Here is a 19,394-nt window from a genome sequence, read left to right as displayed (position 1 = left end):
TCTTGCCTCTGTACACCACCACAATGGATTTGAAATGAAGCAATCAAGATGTGATTGAAGTGTAGACTCAAGACGTTTAACAAAAATACTGTAGTAACTGTTTAGGAATTACAGCAATTTGTTTTTAGAGTCCCTCCATTTTCACAGGCTCAAAAGTAATTTGACAAACTAACAATCATAAATATTAGGATTATTTTTAATACTTAGATGCAAATCCTTTGCAGTCAATGACTGCCTGAAATCTGGAACCCATGGACATGACCAAATGCTGAGTTTCCTCCTTTGACATGCTTTGCCAGGACTTTATCTCAACTGCCTTCAATTGCTGCTGGTTTGCTGCAAGTGAAAATTTATTAACTATTACATTGTTAAACCTGCTTCAACACGATGCAGATTGTAAATAATATGCCAGTTTTACTAAGATTCTGTCTTGATTTTAGCTATTGCTGAATGACCTTCACCTTTACCAATACTTTTTCTCGAGATGCAAAAAATATATTATATGTGTTTTTTTTTTTTCCCCATTTTTCCTTTCTTCTTCTCTGGTTGTTCGCAGGTCCGCGCGCTCGGACACGCCCACCTGCCCGTGGCGATGCTATAACCTGTACACTAGCGCACTACACAGTCCTGTACAGAGGCAGCAGGCCACCAGAGGTCCACTCACACTCATTAGTACGCTAGTATGCTGCACGGGATGTAGTCAGGAAGCACATGATCATCGGTGTTGACATGCAGCGCAGTGCCACGACAGAGCATGTAGACTAACAGAATTGCGGGCTTTTAACTTTGACGGTTTGATTAATTATATTAGTGACTCACAGACTCACAGGATCTGCGTCAATCTGAGGATCTGAGGATTTAGCCTGAGCCAGCTCTGCTTTATTCTCTGGATTGAGGATCTGCCTGGCTGTGTTTTCACCAAGCGAACAAGGCAATTGCATAGAAAAAGAAAGAAAGGTAGTGTAGAGTTTAGTCTACCGCATTACAGTAATTGGTAATTGTCATTTTTAGTTTAAAATCCCGGTTGTCAGAAGGCTAACGTGAATTAGCTCGCTTGCTAGCTAGCCTTGGTCAGGTTCAAGCTGCCGTCAAGTTGATTTCGAGTGAGGAGGAAGTGAGCAGTTAGCTAGCTGGCTAACTGACAAGGCAGCTTGTGACTATGTAGGGCTGTTCAGTTGTGTTTTATATTCCTGTAAATATGTCACTTACTGGTAAAAGAGGGAAGACTAGAGGAGAAGTGTAGTCACAGTTAGTTTGTCGGAGGTAGTAGGTGTAAAGCTGTCAGCGTTGTTTGGCTGTGTGTTTGGGTTTTTATAGTTTGGTGGGGACCAAAGTTCCCCACAATGTATCACAGTCTTAAACTCGGCAAAGATTTGGCTCCTTAAACAAAACAAGCAAAAACAAGCTTATTAAAAAAAAAAGCTGTAGGCATAGTGTTATAATAATAAAACTTACATTGAATTATTATGTCAGTGGAAGGTCCTCCCAAGCATATTGTGTGTGTGTGTGTGTGTGTGTGTATATGTGTATATATATATATATATATATATATATATATATATATATATATATATATATATCTAGTAGTGTTGTGTGTTTAAAGGCCAGCAGGAATCACAGATGTATAGCTAGATGATCTCCACCTCATCGCCATGGGGGTCATCGAGGAGAGCGATGTGGAGCGTAAGTACACCCTGAGCTCATATTTTCACCATCACATGACATTTATTTACTCTTCACCTCTGCAGTGGTGTCCGAGGTGGTCTACCTATTGATCGGATCTGCCAATGCACTGTTTGTTGATAAGATATGTCACACTGTTCAAACAGGACTAGAAAAACCATGAACAGAGGAAAGTTTTCACTCGAACTGATGCTGGGCCAACGTTGGCACAACCTGTATAAAGACGGCCAACATAGCCACCTGAAACAGACACTGGTCTGTTTGCCCTTTTGCCTATTATCTTATAGATATGATACTTATAAGGATAATAGCACCATAGTACACAGGAAATGGCGGTTTACAGGTTAAAGCAGCATTCTGACATAAAACTAGTGTTTACTGTGTTATTTCTCATTCTGTGAAGTATTCTGTAGTGCAGTATTGCATCTGTCCTCCTTAGCGTTTTGGTAGAATTGGTAGAATCATCTGTTTTTAATGGTACCCCGCATACATTAATATGCATAATAGACATCATACAATCATTGGACTCTATACATCTGATTGGTATACAGCTCAGCCCATTTTGTACTGGTTGTGGAACAAAATAATTGCCTTTTTCCTCGCCCTGAAAGTGACTATGAAAGCAACATGGTCAAGTCCATCTACTGTATATTATAGCAACCAAAAGAGAGGTTCCATGCTGTCTCAGTCTAGCTTTACATTGTCAAGCAAAAAAAAAAAAAAAAAAACATTCTCAAAGTTGTTAAATTAAAAAGTGAATTTAAAGGTATACAACCCTGAGGAGTTTTTCACAGTAATCTGAGCAAAGTTTCATTCTGCAGATTACTGTGTGAGGTGAGTAACAAATGTATTGACGGTTAATGTTTGCTATTGTGTCCATTTAAGTGTAGTCTTGGACTATATTGCTGTGTCAGTCATGATTCACCATTGAAAGCTCTGACTAGTCTGGGCTTAGACAAAATCTGTATCTGGGACTAATAGAGTCCAGATTTTAAGCATTTCCCTGCACATTTCTGCTGATATTTTCATGTTCTTCACATCACAAAACAGCTAGATTTAATGGGGAAATTAAAACTTCCCAGTGTATTGAGTAATTTGTTTTTGTAGGTATCTCCCTAAATAAACTGAAGTAGTACCATTATGTTTTGATTTTTCATAAGACTTATATGTGCTCAGGACTAAATATGGGCAACTATTAGCGATTCAGTGCATTTTTACTTAGAAATGTCCTAGTTTAAGCCTCCACATACTTTACTTTGTATTAAACAGCATGTTCTCTCAGTAGGACTGTTGGCCTGTGCTATAATCACTGTAATCCACCTAGTGTGATTGAACACCCACATTAGTTTACAGTGTCTGTTGGTAGAGGAAGTAGGAGGAAATGTTTTCTTGAGAAATATTAGTTTACAGAGCTCTTAAAGAAGCCCTACCTGCTTTTTGCTTTATAGTCGCAATACTAAATCATGTTACCAGCTGGCTGATGGTCACATGCCTTACTGTGATGAAACTTGAACAGGAACTATCCATTGAAATTTTGATCTAAGGCAGAAAAAGCAATACTTTTTCCCCTTCATGACAGCTTGTGAGATTCTGGATTTACTAATGCTTGGTAAAGATTTTTTATAACACTAATTTTATATCTTTATCTTTATCACTAATTTTTTTTTTCTAGATAGTGGGTAGCCTGGGTGTGTGTATGACACGTGTGCTACAGAGGCATGATCGTAGCTGAAATAGACTTGTTGATTATTTTGGGATTTCAAGAAGTAGGTCATACTGTTAATAACAAGGGATCTCATGGGAAATCTATTGTGATGATTAACCCATTAGTGTTTTTTTTTTCTGAAAATTGATAATATTTCTTGTGTTTGTGTGTGTGTGCATATGTGTGTGTGTGTTTGTGTGTGTATGTGTGTTTGTGTGCAATCAGAGGTGACCCTGGCTCTGCTGGATGCAGCTAATGATAAGGATGTGGGTGTACAGGAGCAGGTTCGGAAGTCCATCCTTACGCTGGGGAACCAGCAGCCAGATAAAGTGCTGTCCATGTGCCAGGACTACCTGCTTAAACACTCCAAGGTCAGGCAATGATGCTGATGTTGACTTTGTGTGTTCCTGAAACTTGACATTAGCAGTTTTTGTTAAGAACACCTTCAAAGGACAATTTGCCTTAAATCAAACACCTTTCATTGGCATTATCATGTATATTTTTATGTACTTTGTGCATATGTTGTATATGTTTGCAATTTCCTTAAAAAGGAAACACACAGTGGTATTTGAGTCTTAAATAAATACCTGCCATCTCAAGATTTGTCCCAGCCAACCAGTTGATCTGTGATTGAGAGACTTTTTTTTTATTTCTCAGAAATGTTTGGCAATGGAATAAAAGAAATGTTCACTGATTAAAGGTCCTCAAGGACTGTTTAAAATACCTTCCTACTGAAAGCTGACAATCTTGCAGTGAGCCATTACAATGAGTCTGTCATTTCCTTCCCACAATAATGTGACTCTGCATGTGATTTCTCTATTTATCCGTGTCACATTATTCCGCAATATTCCATGTGCTGTTTTTACTGGGGGAAAAAACTTAAAGTTAAATGTGATGGCTTTTAATGTTCGAATCAGTGTATCTGCTATACATATAACAGCAAGGCTAAAATAACTTAGCATAGTGTTTTTGGCTTGTTTTTGATGGCTAGATGGATGACCAAATATTTAGGTATCTTACCACCGCGAGTTGTGTCTTAAAGAAGATTTAGCAGCATGCTTAGATGCATAATATCATACCGAATTACTTGGAGATAAGGGATTTTATGCTGGAAGTTTTTGGAAAATTCTGACCCAGTATGGCTGCATGATGTAGACATATCTTTTTCTGATGTGATTAAGTTTTGAAATTTCCATGCCACAGATCTTTTTTTATGTGCTTTATTAAACCTTAGTTGCTTGCATAAATCTTATTTATGTGGTTATTTTTCGCTTTTGTTTATCTAAATTCTCTAGATCAGTTGCCAGAGGCTTAACATGAACCTTGTGTCTCTTGTTTAGCTGGTGGCAGGGCACAGAGTGGTGGTTCTGCAGACCATAGAGCTGGTGGTAAAAAGCAAGATTGAAGACATCAGTTACCCTAAAATAAAGACCACAATTTCACTGGCCTCAGATGAAATGACCAGGTCTAAGGTAATGCTTCATCATTAAAAAAAAGAAGAATAAGGATTGACCCACAATATAGCCCTATTTGAACTTTCAGAATGATTTTGGATTTTTTTAAATTTTTTTTTTATTACTTTTACTGTAGTATCTCAGCTTTGTTTCTTTTCTGCAGGAAGTCGTCCCTGACTGGCAGCAGACAGCGAGTAATATTTTGGTTGCTGTAGGGAACAAGTATATCAACGAAATCATGGAGGACATCCTCGGCAAGTTCCAGCCGGGGGTTCTACCTCATTACTTCGTGGTCCAAACATTAGCCAGTCTCTCAGACTCCAATGGTACATATTTTGCCCTGAATACATTAAGAGTAACAAGGTTGTTTGCACCTGTTTAAACTACATGTCTATTCACATTGTAACTCCATACGAAGCACTCAAACACATCTGCTGTGATGGATTTGTATTATTTGACAGATTTGCACATTCTTTCCAGGAGGCCTTGAATGTTGAATATAGTGTTTACCATCCCTTTCAGCTGATGGCTTTGTTTCAGTTCCTCTCTTAACCTCATGTTTATCATACCATAGTATGTTAGGTTGGTTTGCCCATTTTACTTACCCATTATATGAATTCACTGTCACTTGCCTCTGGTAAAGTCACACTATTTTCTGAATGACTTGTGTCTACTTGCAGTTTATGGCATGGTGCCGTTCCTCAGTGCTATCTTGGGTACCATGTTGCCTATGTTAGGACTGGCCAAGCAAGACAACATGAAGTGGGTTTTCTCCTCTGGTAAGCCTACAGTTAACTGAGGGCAGATTCATTTTAAAGATTAGATTCAGGAAAATGAATTCGTTACAAGCATTAAGATGAAGAGTAGATGGATGAATTACATAACAACTTGGGCTCTCTACTCTGATTTTTTTATTATTATTAGCTGAATTTTATAAGTAGATTTTATCTTGGTTTATACTCATTTCTCTCTAACCTGCAACAACTCTTCTCACTGCTCTTTTGAAGTTTTCCAGCATTTAGCTTCAAAATATTGACAGATCTTTTAAACTTACATGTATATTTCCTGCAAGGCATCTGTTTTTTTCGATCTGTTTTTTGGGCTTTGCCTTAGCTGTTGAAAGATCCACTGTGCTGGCAACATCAACAAGTGTGCTTATTGTCCTTAGCTCTTTCACGCTTCAGCGAGAGCATTCTGGAGTACCTGGCCAACTTGGACAAAGCGCCGGACCCCACTGTACGCAAGGATACATTCTCCAGTGAAATCTACGCCGCCTATGACATCCTCTTCAACAGCTGGCTACAAAGCAGAGATGCCAAGGTACAGTAAATTAGACAGAGCAAGAAACCAATTAGAGCTAACTCAATTAGCCAGTCAAAGAGAGACTGTTTGAGAAGAAGAGGAGGACTTAAGAGGAAGGCTGTGATGTAAATCTTATTTTTAGTTAGTGTGTAAAATCTTATTTTAAGAGTGCTTCTAGACATTTAGAAATCCACAGTGCAAACTTTATACTCTAATTGGAAGAGCACAGCGTTGCTTCCTCAAATAACAAAGTTTCTTAAATAAGATAGTGATTTTGGTATTTGGAGACCTTTCTGATAGAAATATGCTGTTGTCAGAAACCCACTAAAGAACATTTTCAGTTAATCAGTCAGTGATGTGTGTCTCTGCTCTGCATGGATTAATCTGTAGCCTTTTAAGACCTTTTAGTCAGTAGATTTTTTTAAGTAGTGCCTAAGGCTATGACATAAATCCACAATGTTTAAGTCTGAAAAACATTCTCATTTTTTCATTTCTCATGCTTTCATTTTAGGTTTTTTTTAGTCTTTCCAGTGCAGCAGTGTAATTTTTAGTTTTTATGAAAATGCAATGTTGCATTATACATTCATTGAGCACTTTATTAGGAACACCTGTGCACCTGCTCATTCATGCGATTATCTAATCAGCCAATCATGTGGCAGCAGTGCAGTGCACTGATATAATTGATTAACTAACCATAATACTGTCTTAAGTATGAAAGCACGTTCAGCTGTTATAAATTCCATAAACACTGCAGTGTTTCAATAAGATCTTTCATTTCAGAGAATTTATTAGAATTCGTGTTGTTTTTATATCAAGGATAGCAATATCTGTTCATTTATATTTATATAAATTAATTCATGTTATAAAAAATCTGATACTAAGAACGTGTGTGTGTGTGTGTGTGTGCGTGTGCGTGTCCATGTACTTACCTTGCAGTTGCGTCTGACTGTAGCTGAGGCTCTGGGGTTGATGAGTCACTTGATGGCCCATGACAAGTTGGAGGAGCAGCTTCCCAAACTCCTCCCTGCAATACTTAGCTTGTACAAGAAGAACCCCGAGCACTACATCATCAGCAAGGTGCAGTCCTTCATGACTTTACTGTGACCTGACTCACTGAAGCTCCAGTACACTAACATTGTTTCAACACTTCATTTACAGTCTTGGCAGGTTTCACTTTTGATGCTTTTGTTTTGTTGCATCAGTGGTGATTAATAAGCAAAGCTATTAAAATATTAAATAGTGTAACCATTATCAGTCAAGTATGTTTGATTTAGTATATGTATGTTGTGGTGTGTGTGTGTGTGGTGTATATGGTGTATATAGAGCCTTTGTCAGGTCCTGGAGGCCTCTGTGAACATGGGCAGCAGGGTGCTCGAGACTCAGATGGAGAGCCTTCTAGTTGCTCTGCACCAACAGGTTGTGGAAGTTCTTTTATACTTTTTTTCTTCTCTTTTTCTATCATGCCTCCTCTCTCTCTCTCCCTGTCTCTCCCTCTTGTTTGTGCAAGACACACATGGCTTGTGTCTAACTGTAACTGTTTTGCAAGTAGTCTTCTCTGGCATGCTATTGCAACAGAACAAGTTTTGAACAGGCTTGACTTGTTTAAATAACCACTCAGGTCTCATGTGCAAACCTGCCAAAGCACAGAAAAAAAAGATTAGAGTCATGTCTGAAATACCTTTTCAAATAATGAGACTACCTAATGGCTCAGTTTATCAGTATTCATTAATGTATTATTATTTTTTTTATGTTTATGATGTTCCATCTCATTTAATCAAGAATAGAGATTTATTTTGTGCTAAGCAGCAAATATTTGTCCAACTTTGTACCCTGATGTTCTCTTTCAGGTGTGTTCACCTGTGGACTATAATAATCCTCCAACTGTGAAAAACCACAATGAAGTTCTGCGATGCTTCACCATCCTTGGTAGGGTTTTTTTTATTTTCAAACACTGTTACTGGTAGATATTTCAGATTTAAATGATTTGTTTCAATTTGATTCTCAGTCAGTGGATTTAATTGAAGCATTGTCCTCTATATCATGTAAACCCTGTGAGAGAGCGATTTCTAACTTCCCCTTATAGAGTTTATTTCCCTTATGGACAGTTTACCATTTGGACACAACATTTTTCAGTCCTTTGGTGACTAAAATGTGAATGGTATAGAACAGTGAGAATGCAGTGTGTGTTCACAGTCAGGTGACTGCTGCTGTAATGCCCTGGTTGGGGAAAATGTGGATTAAGTTCAAGTTGAGTTAATCTTCAGACGCCTCGGCTCCTTCCGTTGCTGAAATTACATTTCACAAGTAGATATTTGCCGTATTGACAAGGCTTTCCTAGGGCTTTTATAGAGATTTTTCTGTGACTATGTAATTTCCTAGTGGTTTATTTGAATCTGAAGCATACTAAGTAAGCCAGATGAATTTTAAATGCACAAGCAGCACAGTTTTTGGCCGTTATTTTTCTTGATTAAAATAATTGTGATTTCTAACTATGGTTATACATTAAAGTGAATATTGAAAGTGATCTTTGAAAGCTGGGTGTGATCTAAAATCAAGTGGGCATCGTCTATTTAGATGTTTCTCCACAAAATCATATATCACTGTAATTAACTGATAATTTTGCAGCCCTATTAGGCTTGTTTTCTAAATGTGTAGAATGTTCGTTTTTTGAGTGAGGAATTGTCACCGTCACTGTCATTTTGTTTGAAAGCACACTCAATGCAAGATAATACCTTTATACGTTGTTGTTTTGTGGATTATAATACAGTCCTGTAAGTCCTAGTCCTCGTGTAATATTTACTGCTTTGTCTGTCTTGACACAGCCAACACATTCCCAGACCGACTGATGGTGTTTGTCGTGCAGAGACTGGAAAACAATAATGAGAGAAACAGAATGGGCTCCCTGGCTGTACTCAGACACCTCATCAACTCAACAAGTGAGACTCTGTCGTCATCACATATTACACCTAAGTGAGAGATTTAAGAGGCTCCTGATTCAACAAGTCAGTGTTATCTGATGTATCATGTGTGGGAGATGTTTCCAAGTTGTTCTTATTCAAGTTAAGAAAATGAGAAATATTATATTATTTCAGTCATCTATAAAATTGAAATTATGTGTGCTTAATTTACACAAATGTTTTTTAAATATTTTTTTATTGGCTTTACTAAGACGATATATTATATTGCTCTATTTCTTGTAGCTTCCATAATGGAAAACAAGAAGCTTCTTATTCTTGCCAGTATGAGACAGCCTCTAGCCGACCACAGCAATAAGGTGACCTTTTCAGTAACTGGTGGGTAATGTACACTCACTGAGCACTTTATTAGGAACACTATACTAATACTGGGTAGGGCCTCCCTTTGCTCTCAAAACAGCCTCAATTCTTCATGGCATGGATTCCACAATATGTTGGAAACATTTCTTTGAAACAAGGGTCCATGTTCACATGATTGCGTCACACAATTCCTGCATATTTTTCAGGTGCACTTTCATGCTGCGAATCTCCCTTTTTACCACATCCCAAAGGTGTTCTACTGGATATAGCGCTGGTGACTGGGAAGAACACTGAACTCATTGTCATGTTCATGAAACCAGTTTGAGACAACTTTTTTGCTTTGTGACATGGTGCATTATCATGCTGGAAGTAGCCATTAGAAGATGGTAAATTGTGGCCATGAAGGGATGCACATGGTCAGCAACAATATTCAAATAGTCTGTGGCATTCAAGCAATGATTGATTGGTATTAACGGGCCCAAAGTTTGCCAGGAAAACATTTCTTATACCATTCCATCACCTACGCCAGCCAGGACTGTTGACACAAAGCAGGTTGGGTCCATGGATTCATGCTGTTGGCACCAAATTGTGACTCTGCCATCTGTGTGCCTCAGCAGAAATCAAGATTCATCAGACCAGGCTAAGTTTTTTCCAGTCTTCATCTGTCCTGTTTTGGTGAGCCTGTGCCCACTGCAGCCTCAGCTTTCTGTTCTTAGCTGACAGAAGTGAAACTCAACGTGGTCTTCTGCTGTTGTAGCCGATCTACCTCAAGGTTCGACGACTTGTGCATTCTGAGATGCTTTTCTGCTCACCACAATTGTACAGAGTGATTATCTGAGTTACTGTAGCCTTTCTGTCAGCTCGAACCAGTTTGGCCATTCTCCGTTGATCTCTCTCATTAACAAGGCTTTTCCATCTGTGGAACTGCTGCTCACTGGATGTTTTTTCTTTATTGCACCATTCTGAGTAAACTCTAGAGACTGTTGTGCCTGAAAATCCCATGAGATCAGCAGTTTCCGTCTGGCACCAACAATCATGCCACGGTCAAAATCACTGAGATCATGTTTTTTTTCCCCCCATTCTGATGGTTGATGTGAACATTACCCGAAGCTGCTGGCCCATATCTGCATGACTTTATGCATTGCACTGCTACCACACGATTGGCTGATTAGATAATTGCATGAATGAGTAGGTGCACAGGTGTTCCTAATAACATGCTCAGTTTGTGTATAGATTAAGTATAAATTAATTTTAAAAAAAATTAATTAAATAAATTAAAATTTTACCTGATAATTTTTGGGGAAAAGATTTTTTTGTATTTAAAATTTTTAGACAAAAAAAATTGAACTGCACACATTAGATACAGCATCTAGATGTTTTGGGGGTTGACTTGTCTGTTTATCCGTGCAGGTAAAGAAGAGAGTTGTGCAGGTCATCAGCGCGATGGCTCACCATGGCTACCTGGAGCTGGAGGGAGGAGACATGCTTGTGCGCTTTATCATTCAGCACTGCGCTCTGTCTGACACTTACCATGTGTGTAGCTCTTTTAAGTTAGCTATTTTCACACTGGACCCTCTCATGTAGCCTGGTCAGTCTGCAAAGAATGGGATGTGTTGAGTAAATGATATATATTACAAAGTGGATGTCTTTTGACATCTTAATAACCACTGATGACTGAGTTATTCAATCAATTAATACCAAGTATTAAGTATTTTACAGCATGGCACCAAACCTATTGAAAATAATAAGAACCATCTATCCTGATGTATAATATTAATATTACAAAATCTGTACAGTATAATGAGAATTTCCACATCGTGTATCCACATCTCGTATTCTATGAATGGTAGTGGAGAACAGTCTCACGTCTTGTATGAATCTCCTAATGTAAATAGCCTAAATCAGTTGCTGTGAGCTTGTTATTTTAGTTTTTTTTTCATCTGTGTGATTGGAGGATAATTTAATGAAATGAAAAAAAAAAAAAAAACACTTTTGTTCATGCATCCTATATAAATCCATTAGAGAGGCTACTTTATAAATAGATAGTAGACTGTGCCAAACTGATTGATATTGTTATTCTGTGGAAATGCTAATGATTTTGGATTGCATTGCAGCGGGGACAACGTCCCGTAGATCCAGAGGAGGTGACTAACGAGGCACTGAGAAGCATGTGTGATAACACACTCCATCTCTTCACCACGACTGTGGGCCGCCTGACTGATGTGAGAGTTGCAGACAAAAATGCACACATTGACATATGGCCGGAAGGTTAGGAATGGCTGTAATACTGAATATGCACATAGACTTAGTAGTAATTATCACTGGTGAATGTTAACATGAAGAGAGGAAGTTTATTTTATTGTTCAATAATAATATTGCATATAGGATTACAGTGAGAATAGCAGCTAAGGATGAATAATTCAGTACAACCTGCATTATTGCAATTTTCTATAAAGCGAGACTAGCATAATAGCAAGGTTAGTACACTGTCGTATGAGTTACAGAGCAGTGTAATCTGTATGACACCACAAGGAAGGAACGTCATGACCATTTAACCGTAAATTGTACTTTCAGCCAGCATCAGCAGCACCAACCCCTAATAGCAGTGTCTGTGTGTGTGTTTGTTCTGGAAGAGGTCTGTTCTTTCCCTGTATAGCTCCCAACATTAACAGAGGACTGATGACAGACCTCTGTCATCACGCTGGCACTCTGGGAGTTGTATAAAGTGTGGAGACAGAGAGGGTTATTTTTAGTGACTTTGTTTTGAGGTTCTTTATATGGGACTACATAGAGAGACGCTGTGATCTTATTCTGGATTAGTAACTTGGCTTGTCATTTAAATGTGACGTTTGTACTTTATCAATTAAGTTAGAAAAAAAAATCTACTGTTGTGGAACAGGAGATCTTGTGCTGTGTGTAAGCCATGTTGACAAGTCAGTCTGTATGCTGTAGGTGCTGTGGCCGATGCTGCTGTGCTACCTGACCCCGAGTCAGTACTTCAATGCCACCACACCTCTCTGCAAGAGCCTTATTCTGCTGGCCAATAAGAAGCGATCAGCCCAGGAACCCAATTTCAACATCAACTTCAGTGCACCAGGTGAGTACCATATATCAAAGTATGTACTATGCACTATGCATTTCATACACACACACACACACACACACACACACGTCAAATACATGCACATAAACCCAATCATGATGTCATCGATAAATGCAGCTCCAGACATTTTTAAGTGCAGAGGGCTTTTCCACTGGCTAAGCTATCCTGTGCCGGTTAAACCAGGCCATCGCATAAACACACACTCTGGCTCCACAGACACTCACAGCTCTGGCCAGGTGCCTTTTTTTGCCTGCTTTTTTCCACTTCTTTTTGGAAGCAACATTTCGCTTACAGACATTTTGTTTTTATTAACAGTTGTTTGGCTGGCCAGTACTGTCTGGTTCTAATTAGTCAAACCAAAAGCCATATTTATCATGTGAATATAGGTCTGGAGTTCTGGAAGGGAGGATAATTGTTTCTCACAGCAGCAAAGATCCCAATTTACTGATCATTTACTTGTTAATTGCCATTCTTTTTTATCGAGTGACTATGCACATGGCTTACCCTTGTCCGCCCTTTTTCTAATTCACTTTGTATTTCTTTTATTTTTTATTTCAATTTGTCTCCATAGGTTCCAATCTTCCCTCTCCGTATATACTGCTGATAAGGCTTCTGGTAAGTGAATGTACAGTCATCTCCAGAATTATTGGCACCCTTGTTAATGGTGGTTCAGGAATGTCTGTGTTATTAATTCACTTAATCTCACTTAACCTTTAATTGAAGTAATTTTATTCTAAGAAAATAAGAAACTCTTATCAAAAATATATACTTTTAACAGATCTACATGTGTCTCAATTATTGACACCCTAAAAAAATTATTTTGAGCAAACTGTAACTGAAGCATGTTCCCATTTACACACACACTCGCTGAGCACTTTATTAGGAACTCCTGCACACCTACTTATTCATGCAATTATCTAATCAGCCAGTTGTGTGGCAGCAGTGCAATGCATAACCCAACCTGCCTGATGGAGGTGGTGTAATGGTGTAGGGAATGTTTTCTTGACACACTTTGGACCCTTTAATACTAATCCATCATCACTTGAATGTCTCAGCCTGTTTGAGTATTGTTGCTGATCATGTGCATCCCTTCATGGCCACAATTTACCCATCTTCTAATGGCTACTTCCAGCATGATAATGCACCATGTCACAAAGCATAAGTCTCAAACTGGTTTCATGAACATAACAATGAGTTCAGTGTTCTTCAGTGGTTCAGTGTATTCAGTCACCGGTTCTGAATCCAATAGAACACATTTGGGATGTGGTAGAACGGGAGATTCGCAGCATGAAAGTGCACCTGAAAAATCTGCAGGAATTGTGTAGGGCAATCATGTGAACACTATCACTTGATAATGTGATATCATGTGGTCACAGTCATGTGCACCCTTATCTCAAAGGAATGTTTCCAACATATTGTGCAATCCATGCCACGAAGAATTGAGGCTGTTTTGAGAGCAAAGGGAGGCCCTACCCAGTATTAGTATAGTGTTCCTAATAAAGTGCACAGTGAGTGTACATTACCCACCAGTTACTGAAAAGGTCACCTTATTGCTGTGGTCTGCTAGAGGCTGTCTCATACTGGCAAGAATAAGAAGCCAAAAGTAATAAAGTGATATGTGAATGTATTTTTAAAACCTTTATAAAGCTTACACCTGAGTGTTTAGAAACTCTTAAGGTCATCCGTGACCTTGTATTTGACTGGGATATAAATATGAGCTGGCCTCTGGCCAAATTCTCTTTATTAGTTTATCAGCATGGAGAATGTTAGAGTATACACAAATGTAATGAGACAAAAAGTGAACTTAGAACCCGTTTCTTTCATCCAAAGGCACTGAACCTTATTAAGATACATGACATTATGTGCTCTATGAAGTACCATGAAGTAGCCATGAAAACCTGGCTGCCTCTGCCGAGAAGCTACAGCTGAGTTGTGGTTGGATCTTCCAGCAGGACAGTAATCCAAATCGTACAATTCCATGCAGAAATGGTTCACTAACCACAGAATCATGCTTTTCACCTGGCCATCCCAATCCCTTGATAGAATTTCCTTAGAATAAATTTACTTCAATTAAAGATTTCTTTTTTTCATGACCTTTTTACCTGTTTTGACCAAGGGTGCCAAAAAGTCTGTAGTTGACTGTTCCTGTGCATGAATTAGTTTTTGTCCAGAGTTCAGATAATGAAGTACGGAATTCGGCAGATAAAGGCAGCAACAATTTATGTACAGTGTTTTTTTAGACTTCTGTCTGTCATTTCAGCATTAATGATATGCATTGTCGATAATTACAGTATGTAAAACATGAATGTGCCTTAATTGTAAAACAGGTTATTTATACTCATGGTTTTATTGCATTTCATATGGACAAATTAAAACCTTTAGTTGTGCTCTGTTCATGTACCAGTGGTGACATGATTGTAAAAAAAATTATTGTGTGAATACTCTCCTAGGTGAATGCCTCTTTCCCCTTCTCATATCGAGGTCATGGTGCTCCCTCTCTGAGTCTTCTGAATGCCATCAGTCCCAACATTAACCCTAAAGTAGAAGCACTATGGGAAAGCGAGATCCCAAGACTCCTTAGCTATCTGGAAGGTCAGTGTTCCAGTTTCACCTAGGCTGTGGCTGAAAGAGTCAGTAAGAGTCAATGCAAATAATTATTTAACAAATCTGCTAAAATTTGGTACAGTTTGAGTTCAACTGTACACGCTATAACACATTTTATTTATGAGGCACACTATGCAATTTGGGCCTATTCACAGTTCAGCACTCACTTAACATCGCTTGTTTTGCTACAGTTGTTTTTCCCCACTGAGGACTTATAAATTTAAAAGGTATTCTCAAAATGTCTGTTAAAGTGAAGCCTTAGCTTAAAGCACTCATTTCTCCAAAAACAAATGAATTCCTATGTGATCTTATATGACTGCCAGACATGTCAACAAGAGAGCCTGTGTCATTTTAATGAGGAAAATTTTTACATTTCCTAACATTCTCATAAAATTATATGGTTTAAATAGCTTTCTTTTTTTAATGATGGATATAAGCCACATTTTTTGCTACTCCATCTCTAATGAACTGTTTTCTTTCACAAAACTAATCGTACTTTCATGGTCAGAATCCACACCAGAAACATTTGACAGAAAGAAATGGGAAGACAGCCTCCTTCGGGTAAGTAGCTGTAGCTGTGTGTTTATATATTATATCAGTTTGCCTTAGTTTGCTTCTTGTTGAATTGCCTATCTGTGGTATATTATGATAATCATGTTGCTGTCTTGGGAAAGTTCCTGTCTAAAAGTCTGGTAGAAATTGATGATGGCCAGTGGAGCTGTCAGCTGGTGGTTGAGGCAACCCGATATCTCCCAACCTACAACCATTCTTTGGAGGAGAAGGTCAGTATTGCTAATGTTAAACTGCTCTGTTCTGGCTATACCTTGAGGTTTATGCATTATGAATGGATTATACAAATTCAAGCTAGAGTGTGCCCTTTAAAATGTTTACAAGTTTTTTCCAACAGTCTCTCGGCTCATTTAAACTGATACACTCAATACCCTCTCTAGAGCTTCCTGTATAAGTGCATCGGTGTGGCTCTGCAGCAGTCCTCCAATAAGGAGCTGGTGAAAAAACAGCTCCAGGAGATCCTGATCAGCACTCGCCATAACGACGCCACCGAGAGAGCGGTACGGCAAAGAAAACACATTACACACACTGCTCTGTTTGCTTTCACCTCTTTTATCTGCCAGCATCTGTCCGGCCTCTCATTCATCGTCCTAAGCACTCCAGATGCTGTAATTTCAGTCATAGGCCCGTCTGCTCACTTGTTTGACGTGACCCTTAGTGCAGTTTCCTGTTTGAGCATCCAATTAAAGGCACATGGTTTCACTGTTTGTTTCATTCTATCAGGACCACTCAGAGAAATGTGGTCTTGTGACAAGAATGTATTTGAAGCTCATTGCTAATTTGCAAAGGGAGGTCATGGCTAGGCTCAGGGCTGGTCAGCGGTATAGTTTTATTATAGAGATTTGATCAGAGAATGCAGCCCAGTGGTTCCTAATTACAGAATGGTACATACTGATGATTGCACTGAACCACTGCTTGGAAATTGGATACTTAAACAACCATTTAAAATCTACTAATATGTAATAATGAGAATAACTGGGAGTGATTGGTTTCACAGGGAGTAGCGATGGCTGTGGGGCTATGTGCCAGCAGTCATTTGGATGGCACTCTGGCCAAGCTTGACGAGTTTGGGAAATCTGATGCCTTCAAGAAAGCCTCCGGGATATTCAGCTTGCTCAAAGTAGGTTCTGCTGGCTTCTCTGGTGAAAGGAAACCAAAATGTTTCAAACAAACCAGTAAAGGGCTTACAAACGTGTGGTTATCATTATTACTGTTCTCAATACTGCTAATGTTGTATTTTATGGATGTCTTGTCAAGCAGGATAAGAATGATGTGGATGTAGAGAAGATGAAGAGCACTTTGATTTTGTGTTATGGCTACGTGGCCCTGAATGCTCCAGAGGACCAGCTTCTCATTCGTCTCGACAATGACATACTCCGCAACATTAGCAAGCTCTTTAACACCAAGGTAGAATTAACAGGAACTACACATTATGTTGGAATGCTGCTTTTTATTATAAAGCATTAAAAAGCTTGACTCATCGACTGATATTCATACTCTTACATGCATAGGCACTTTCCATGCAATCATACCCTTCCCAACACTTCATTAGATAAAGGAATTATAAATAAACTCTATAAGTTATAAATATTCTCTGTATAATAAGGTTTATTATGTTAGTGAAAGGGCTCAAACAAGGTGTAAAATGACATGAAGATTTGCTGTATATTTTTATTTCAACATTCTATTTGATTTAAAAAATTCCATTTTGTAACTAGACTCAGTTTAAAAAAAAAAACAAAAAAAAAAAACATGATTGGTTAAAAAAAGTTAGTCAGACCACTGTACACCTCAGAGTCGTAATTCTTTCCTAAATGGAACAAAAAACTTCTGTGGTTTTGTATTGTAGTTGAAAACCAGTGTCTGCTGGAGAAGCGGCCATGCTTAGCTTGGCACTCACCCTGAATGACCTAATGTCAATGAGATCCTGACTGAAGCAGAGTCCTCTAAAAGGCCCATTTCAAAAAGTTACAAAGAGCAATAGCGCACTTCATTCCTGATTTGATTTGTTTGATATGAAATTCATAGTATTTATTAAGCTTAGACTCATTGCAGTGATACCAGCCAATCACCTAACAACTTCTTATCAGTGAAGTTCACTTAAGGTTTATTCTGAAGACATCTTTTACATTACAAGTCGTTTTGTACATGGCATAGAGAACCGTTTTTTGTTATTAATATCACCTCTCTGCACATTTGGATAATTAAAGTTAAATGGTTTAACAACATTTGATTGTTGGAAGACCGGGAGAAAGACTTTTCCATTCTTTCATTTTAGACCAGGTGTGGATGATTTTTTTTCTTACTCGTATCAGTGCATTTATTATTTGTCTATAGATAAGACATATGTATTTACAGCAGCCACAGAAATTAGAGCACTGAATGAGTTCCTCAAAAGATATTCTAGTGTTGGAGTTAAAAATGAAACTGTCATTTTTTTATATGGGTTTATGTGGAGGTTATTGGTGTATTAAAAATATAGTGATGGATATCTAGGTAGGTGTGTGTGTGTGTGGAAATGGATTCTCCCTTTTCTTTAAAAAGGGTAAGAGAACATGTCTGTCCTGATTAGGTGCTCTCTATCAGTTTTGTTCTGGTATAACAGATATATGTATGCACACAGCCAGTATTGAAATGATCTTCAGAGACCCAGCCACAGGGTGAATACAAACATCACGCAAGAAGGTTCTACTTTTGTGTTAAGTCTTCTGTGTATAGTTTTAGACTTACGTTAGATATGGTGAATATCATACTTTAACTGTTTGACATTTCTAAACAGTTTACAATTGTATATCCCATACAATAGCATATATGATGTATTATCCTGATTTATTGTGTTGTCCATTAAACTCCAGCATTACTTTTATGTTGCACAGGTTCTTGGAATTAAAGTAGAGACCAAGGTACCATAAGGAGCCTCTTTCTTACTCTGACCTGTACAGAATCAACTAAAACCTTTTTATCTTTAATCTTGAGGCCTTAAATAAAAATTCAAGGAACATGAACTTCTGAACTTCTCAAAAAAAGTGAAAAAAATAAACATTTTGATTGTCTCTTTGCAAACGAGTCTCTTCAGAGAAGAGAAATTTTAAACCCCAAGGCCTTTAGATGTTTATTTAGAGGAGATGAGGTACTGAATTATCTGTAGATCTCCTCATGGTCCCTCAGTAAACATAGATCTGTGGCTTTGAGAAGTTCAGAAGGTTTAAGAATGAATCTCTGTCGACTAACCCACTGAATACTTTCTGTTCCTAAATTTTCACACTGATGGTTCTGTGGACTTCTGTGGACTGGTTCCTTAAACTTTTCCTAAAACAACCTACTTAATCTGTCTTTCCACTAACAATATTGAGGTTGGGGGTAATGATAGGCCTTTTCTGCCTATCTATAGGTGATTATATCTAAATATAGTAAATACTATAGATGATAGTACTTCAGATTCAGAATGACCTGAATAGCTAAAATTGCTTTGCTCAAAAATGGAAGTACCCCCAAGCTAATAGAGTCGATTTAAATCCAAAGGATCTTTCTTCAGACTTTTCTTTAGTTGAAATTTTGGGTGCCTTAAGATGAAACTGGAGTCAACATTCTAATTTTCTAACTTTCTAAAATTCTAATTTTGTGGCATGCCACCCTGACGTGGTCTTGGTTCAAGTACTAATACAAACATGGCTTGCTTAGAGAGTGGTGTGTAATGT

General features: G+C 38.2%; 1 protein-coding gene across 4 annotated transcripts in view; it reads left to right on the top strand.

Annotated features, from left to right (window-relative positions):
• Positions 1 to 624: 624 nt before the first annotated feature.
• Positions 625 to 19,394, top strand: part of mroh1 (maestro heat-like repeat family member 1) — a 31,694-nt gene continuing 12,924 nt past the window's right edge. Inside the window, exons 1-23 of one of the 4 annotated variants that reach the window (XM_026926248.3) lie at positions 625 to 957; positions 1,604 to 1,683; positions 3,614 to 3,759; positions 4,729 to 4,860; positions 5,006 to 5,168; positions 5,523 to 5,621; positions 6,011 to 6,162; positions 7,081 to 7,221; positions 7,468 to 7,560; positions 7,992 to 8,070; positions 8,967 to 9,080; positions 9,345 to 9,418; positions 10,830 to 10,952; positions 11,534 to 11,641; positions 12,372 to 12,516; positions 13,094 to 13,137; positions 14,973 to 15,114; positions 15,635 to 15,687; positions 15,801 to 15,908; positions 16,077 to 16,196; positions 16,694 to 16,816; positions 16,957 to 17,103; positions 18,573 to 18,599. In XM_026926248.3, the coding sequence (XP_026782049.3) occupies positions 1,653 to 1,683; positions 3,614 to 3,759; positions 4,729 to 4,860; positions 5,006 to 5,168; positions 5,523 to 5,621; positions 6,011 to 6,162; positions 7,081 to 7,221; positions 7,468 to 7,560; positions 7,992 to 8,070; positions 8,967 to 9,080; positions 9,345 to 9,418; positions 10,830 to 10,952; positions 11,534 to 11,641; positions 12,372 to 12,516; positions 13,094 to 13,137; positions 14,973 to 15,114; positions 15,635 to 15,687; positions 15,801 to 15,908; positions 16,077 to 16,196; positions 16,694 to 16,816; positions 16,957 to 17,103; positions 18,573 to 18,599 (2,364 nt within the window). In that variant the 5' untranslated portion in view covers positions 625 to 957; positions 1,604 to 1,652. Of the gene's footprint in view, positions 958 to 1,584; positions 1,684 to 3,613; positions 3,760 to 4,728; positions 4,861 to 5,005; positions 5,169 to 5,522; positions 5,622 to 6,010; positions 6,163 to 7,080; positions 7,222 to 7,467; positions 7,561 to 7,991; positions 8,071 to 8,966; positions 9,081 to 9,344; positions 9,419 to 10,829; positions 10,953 to 11,533; positions 11,642 to 12,371; positions 12,517 to 13,093; positions 13,138 to 14,972; positions 15,115 to 15,634; positions 15,688 to 15,800; positions 15,909 to 16,076; positions 16,197 to 16,693; positions 16,817 to 16,956; positions 17,104 to 18,572; positions 18,600 to 19,394 lie in introns of all 4 variants that reach the window. The other 3 variants (XM_053234378.1, XM_053234382.1, XM_053234383.1) reach the window with 3 other exon arrangements.

This window comes from Pangasianodon hypophthalmus, chromosome 1 (genome assembly GCF_027358585.1).
Source record: "Pangasianodon hypophthalmus isolate fPanHyp1 chromosome 1, fPanHyp1.pri, whole genome shotgun sequence".
In the NCBI taxonomy this organism is placed as follows: Eukaryota; Metazoa; Chordata; class Actinopteri; order Siluriformes; family Pangasiidae; genus Pangasianodon; species Pangasianodon hypophthalmus.
This window is presented reverse-complemented; position numbering and strand designations above follow the sequence as displayed.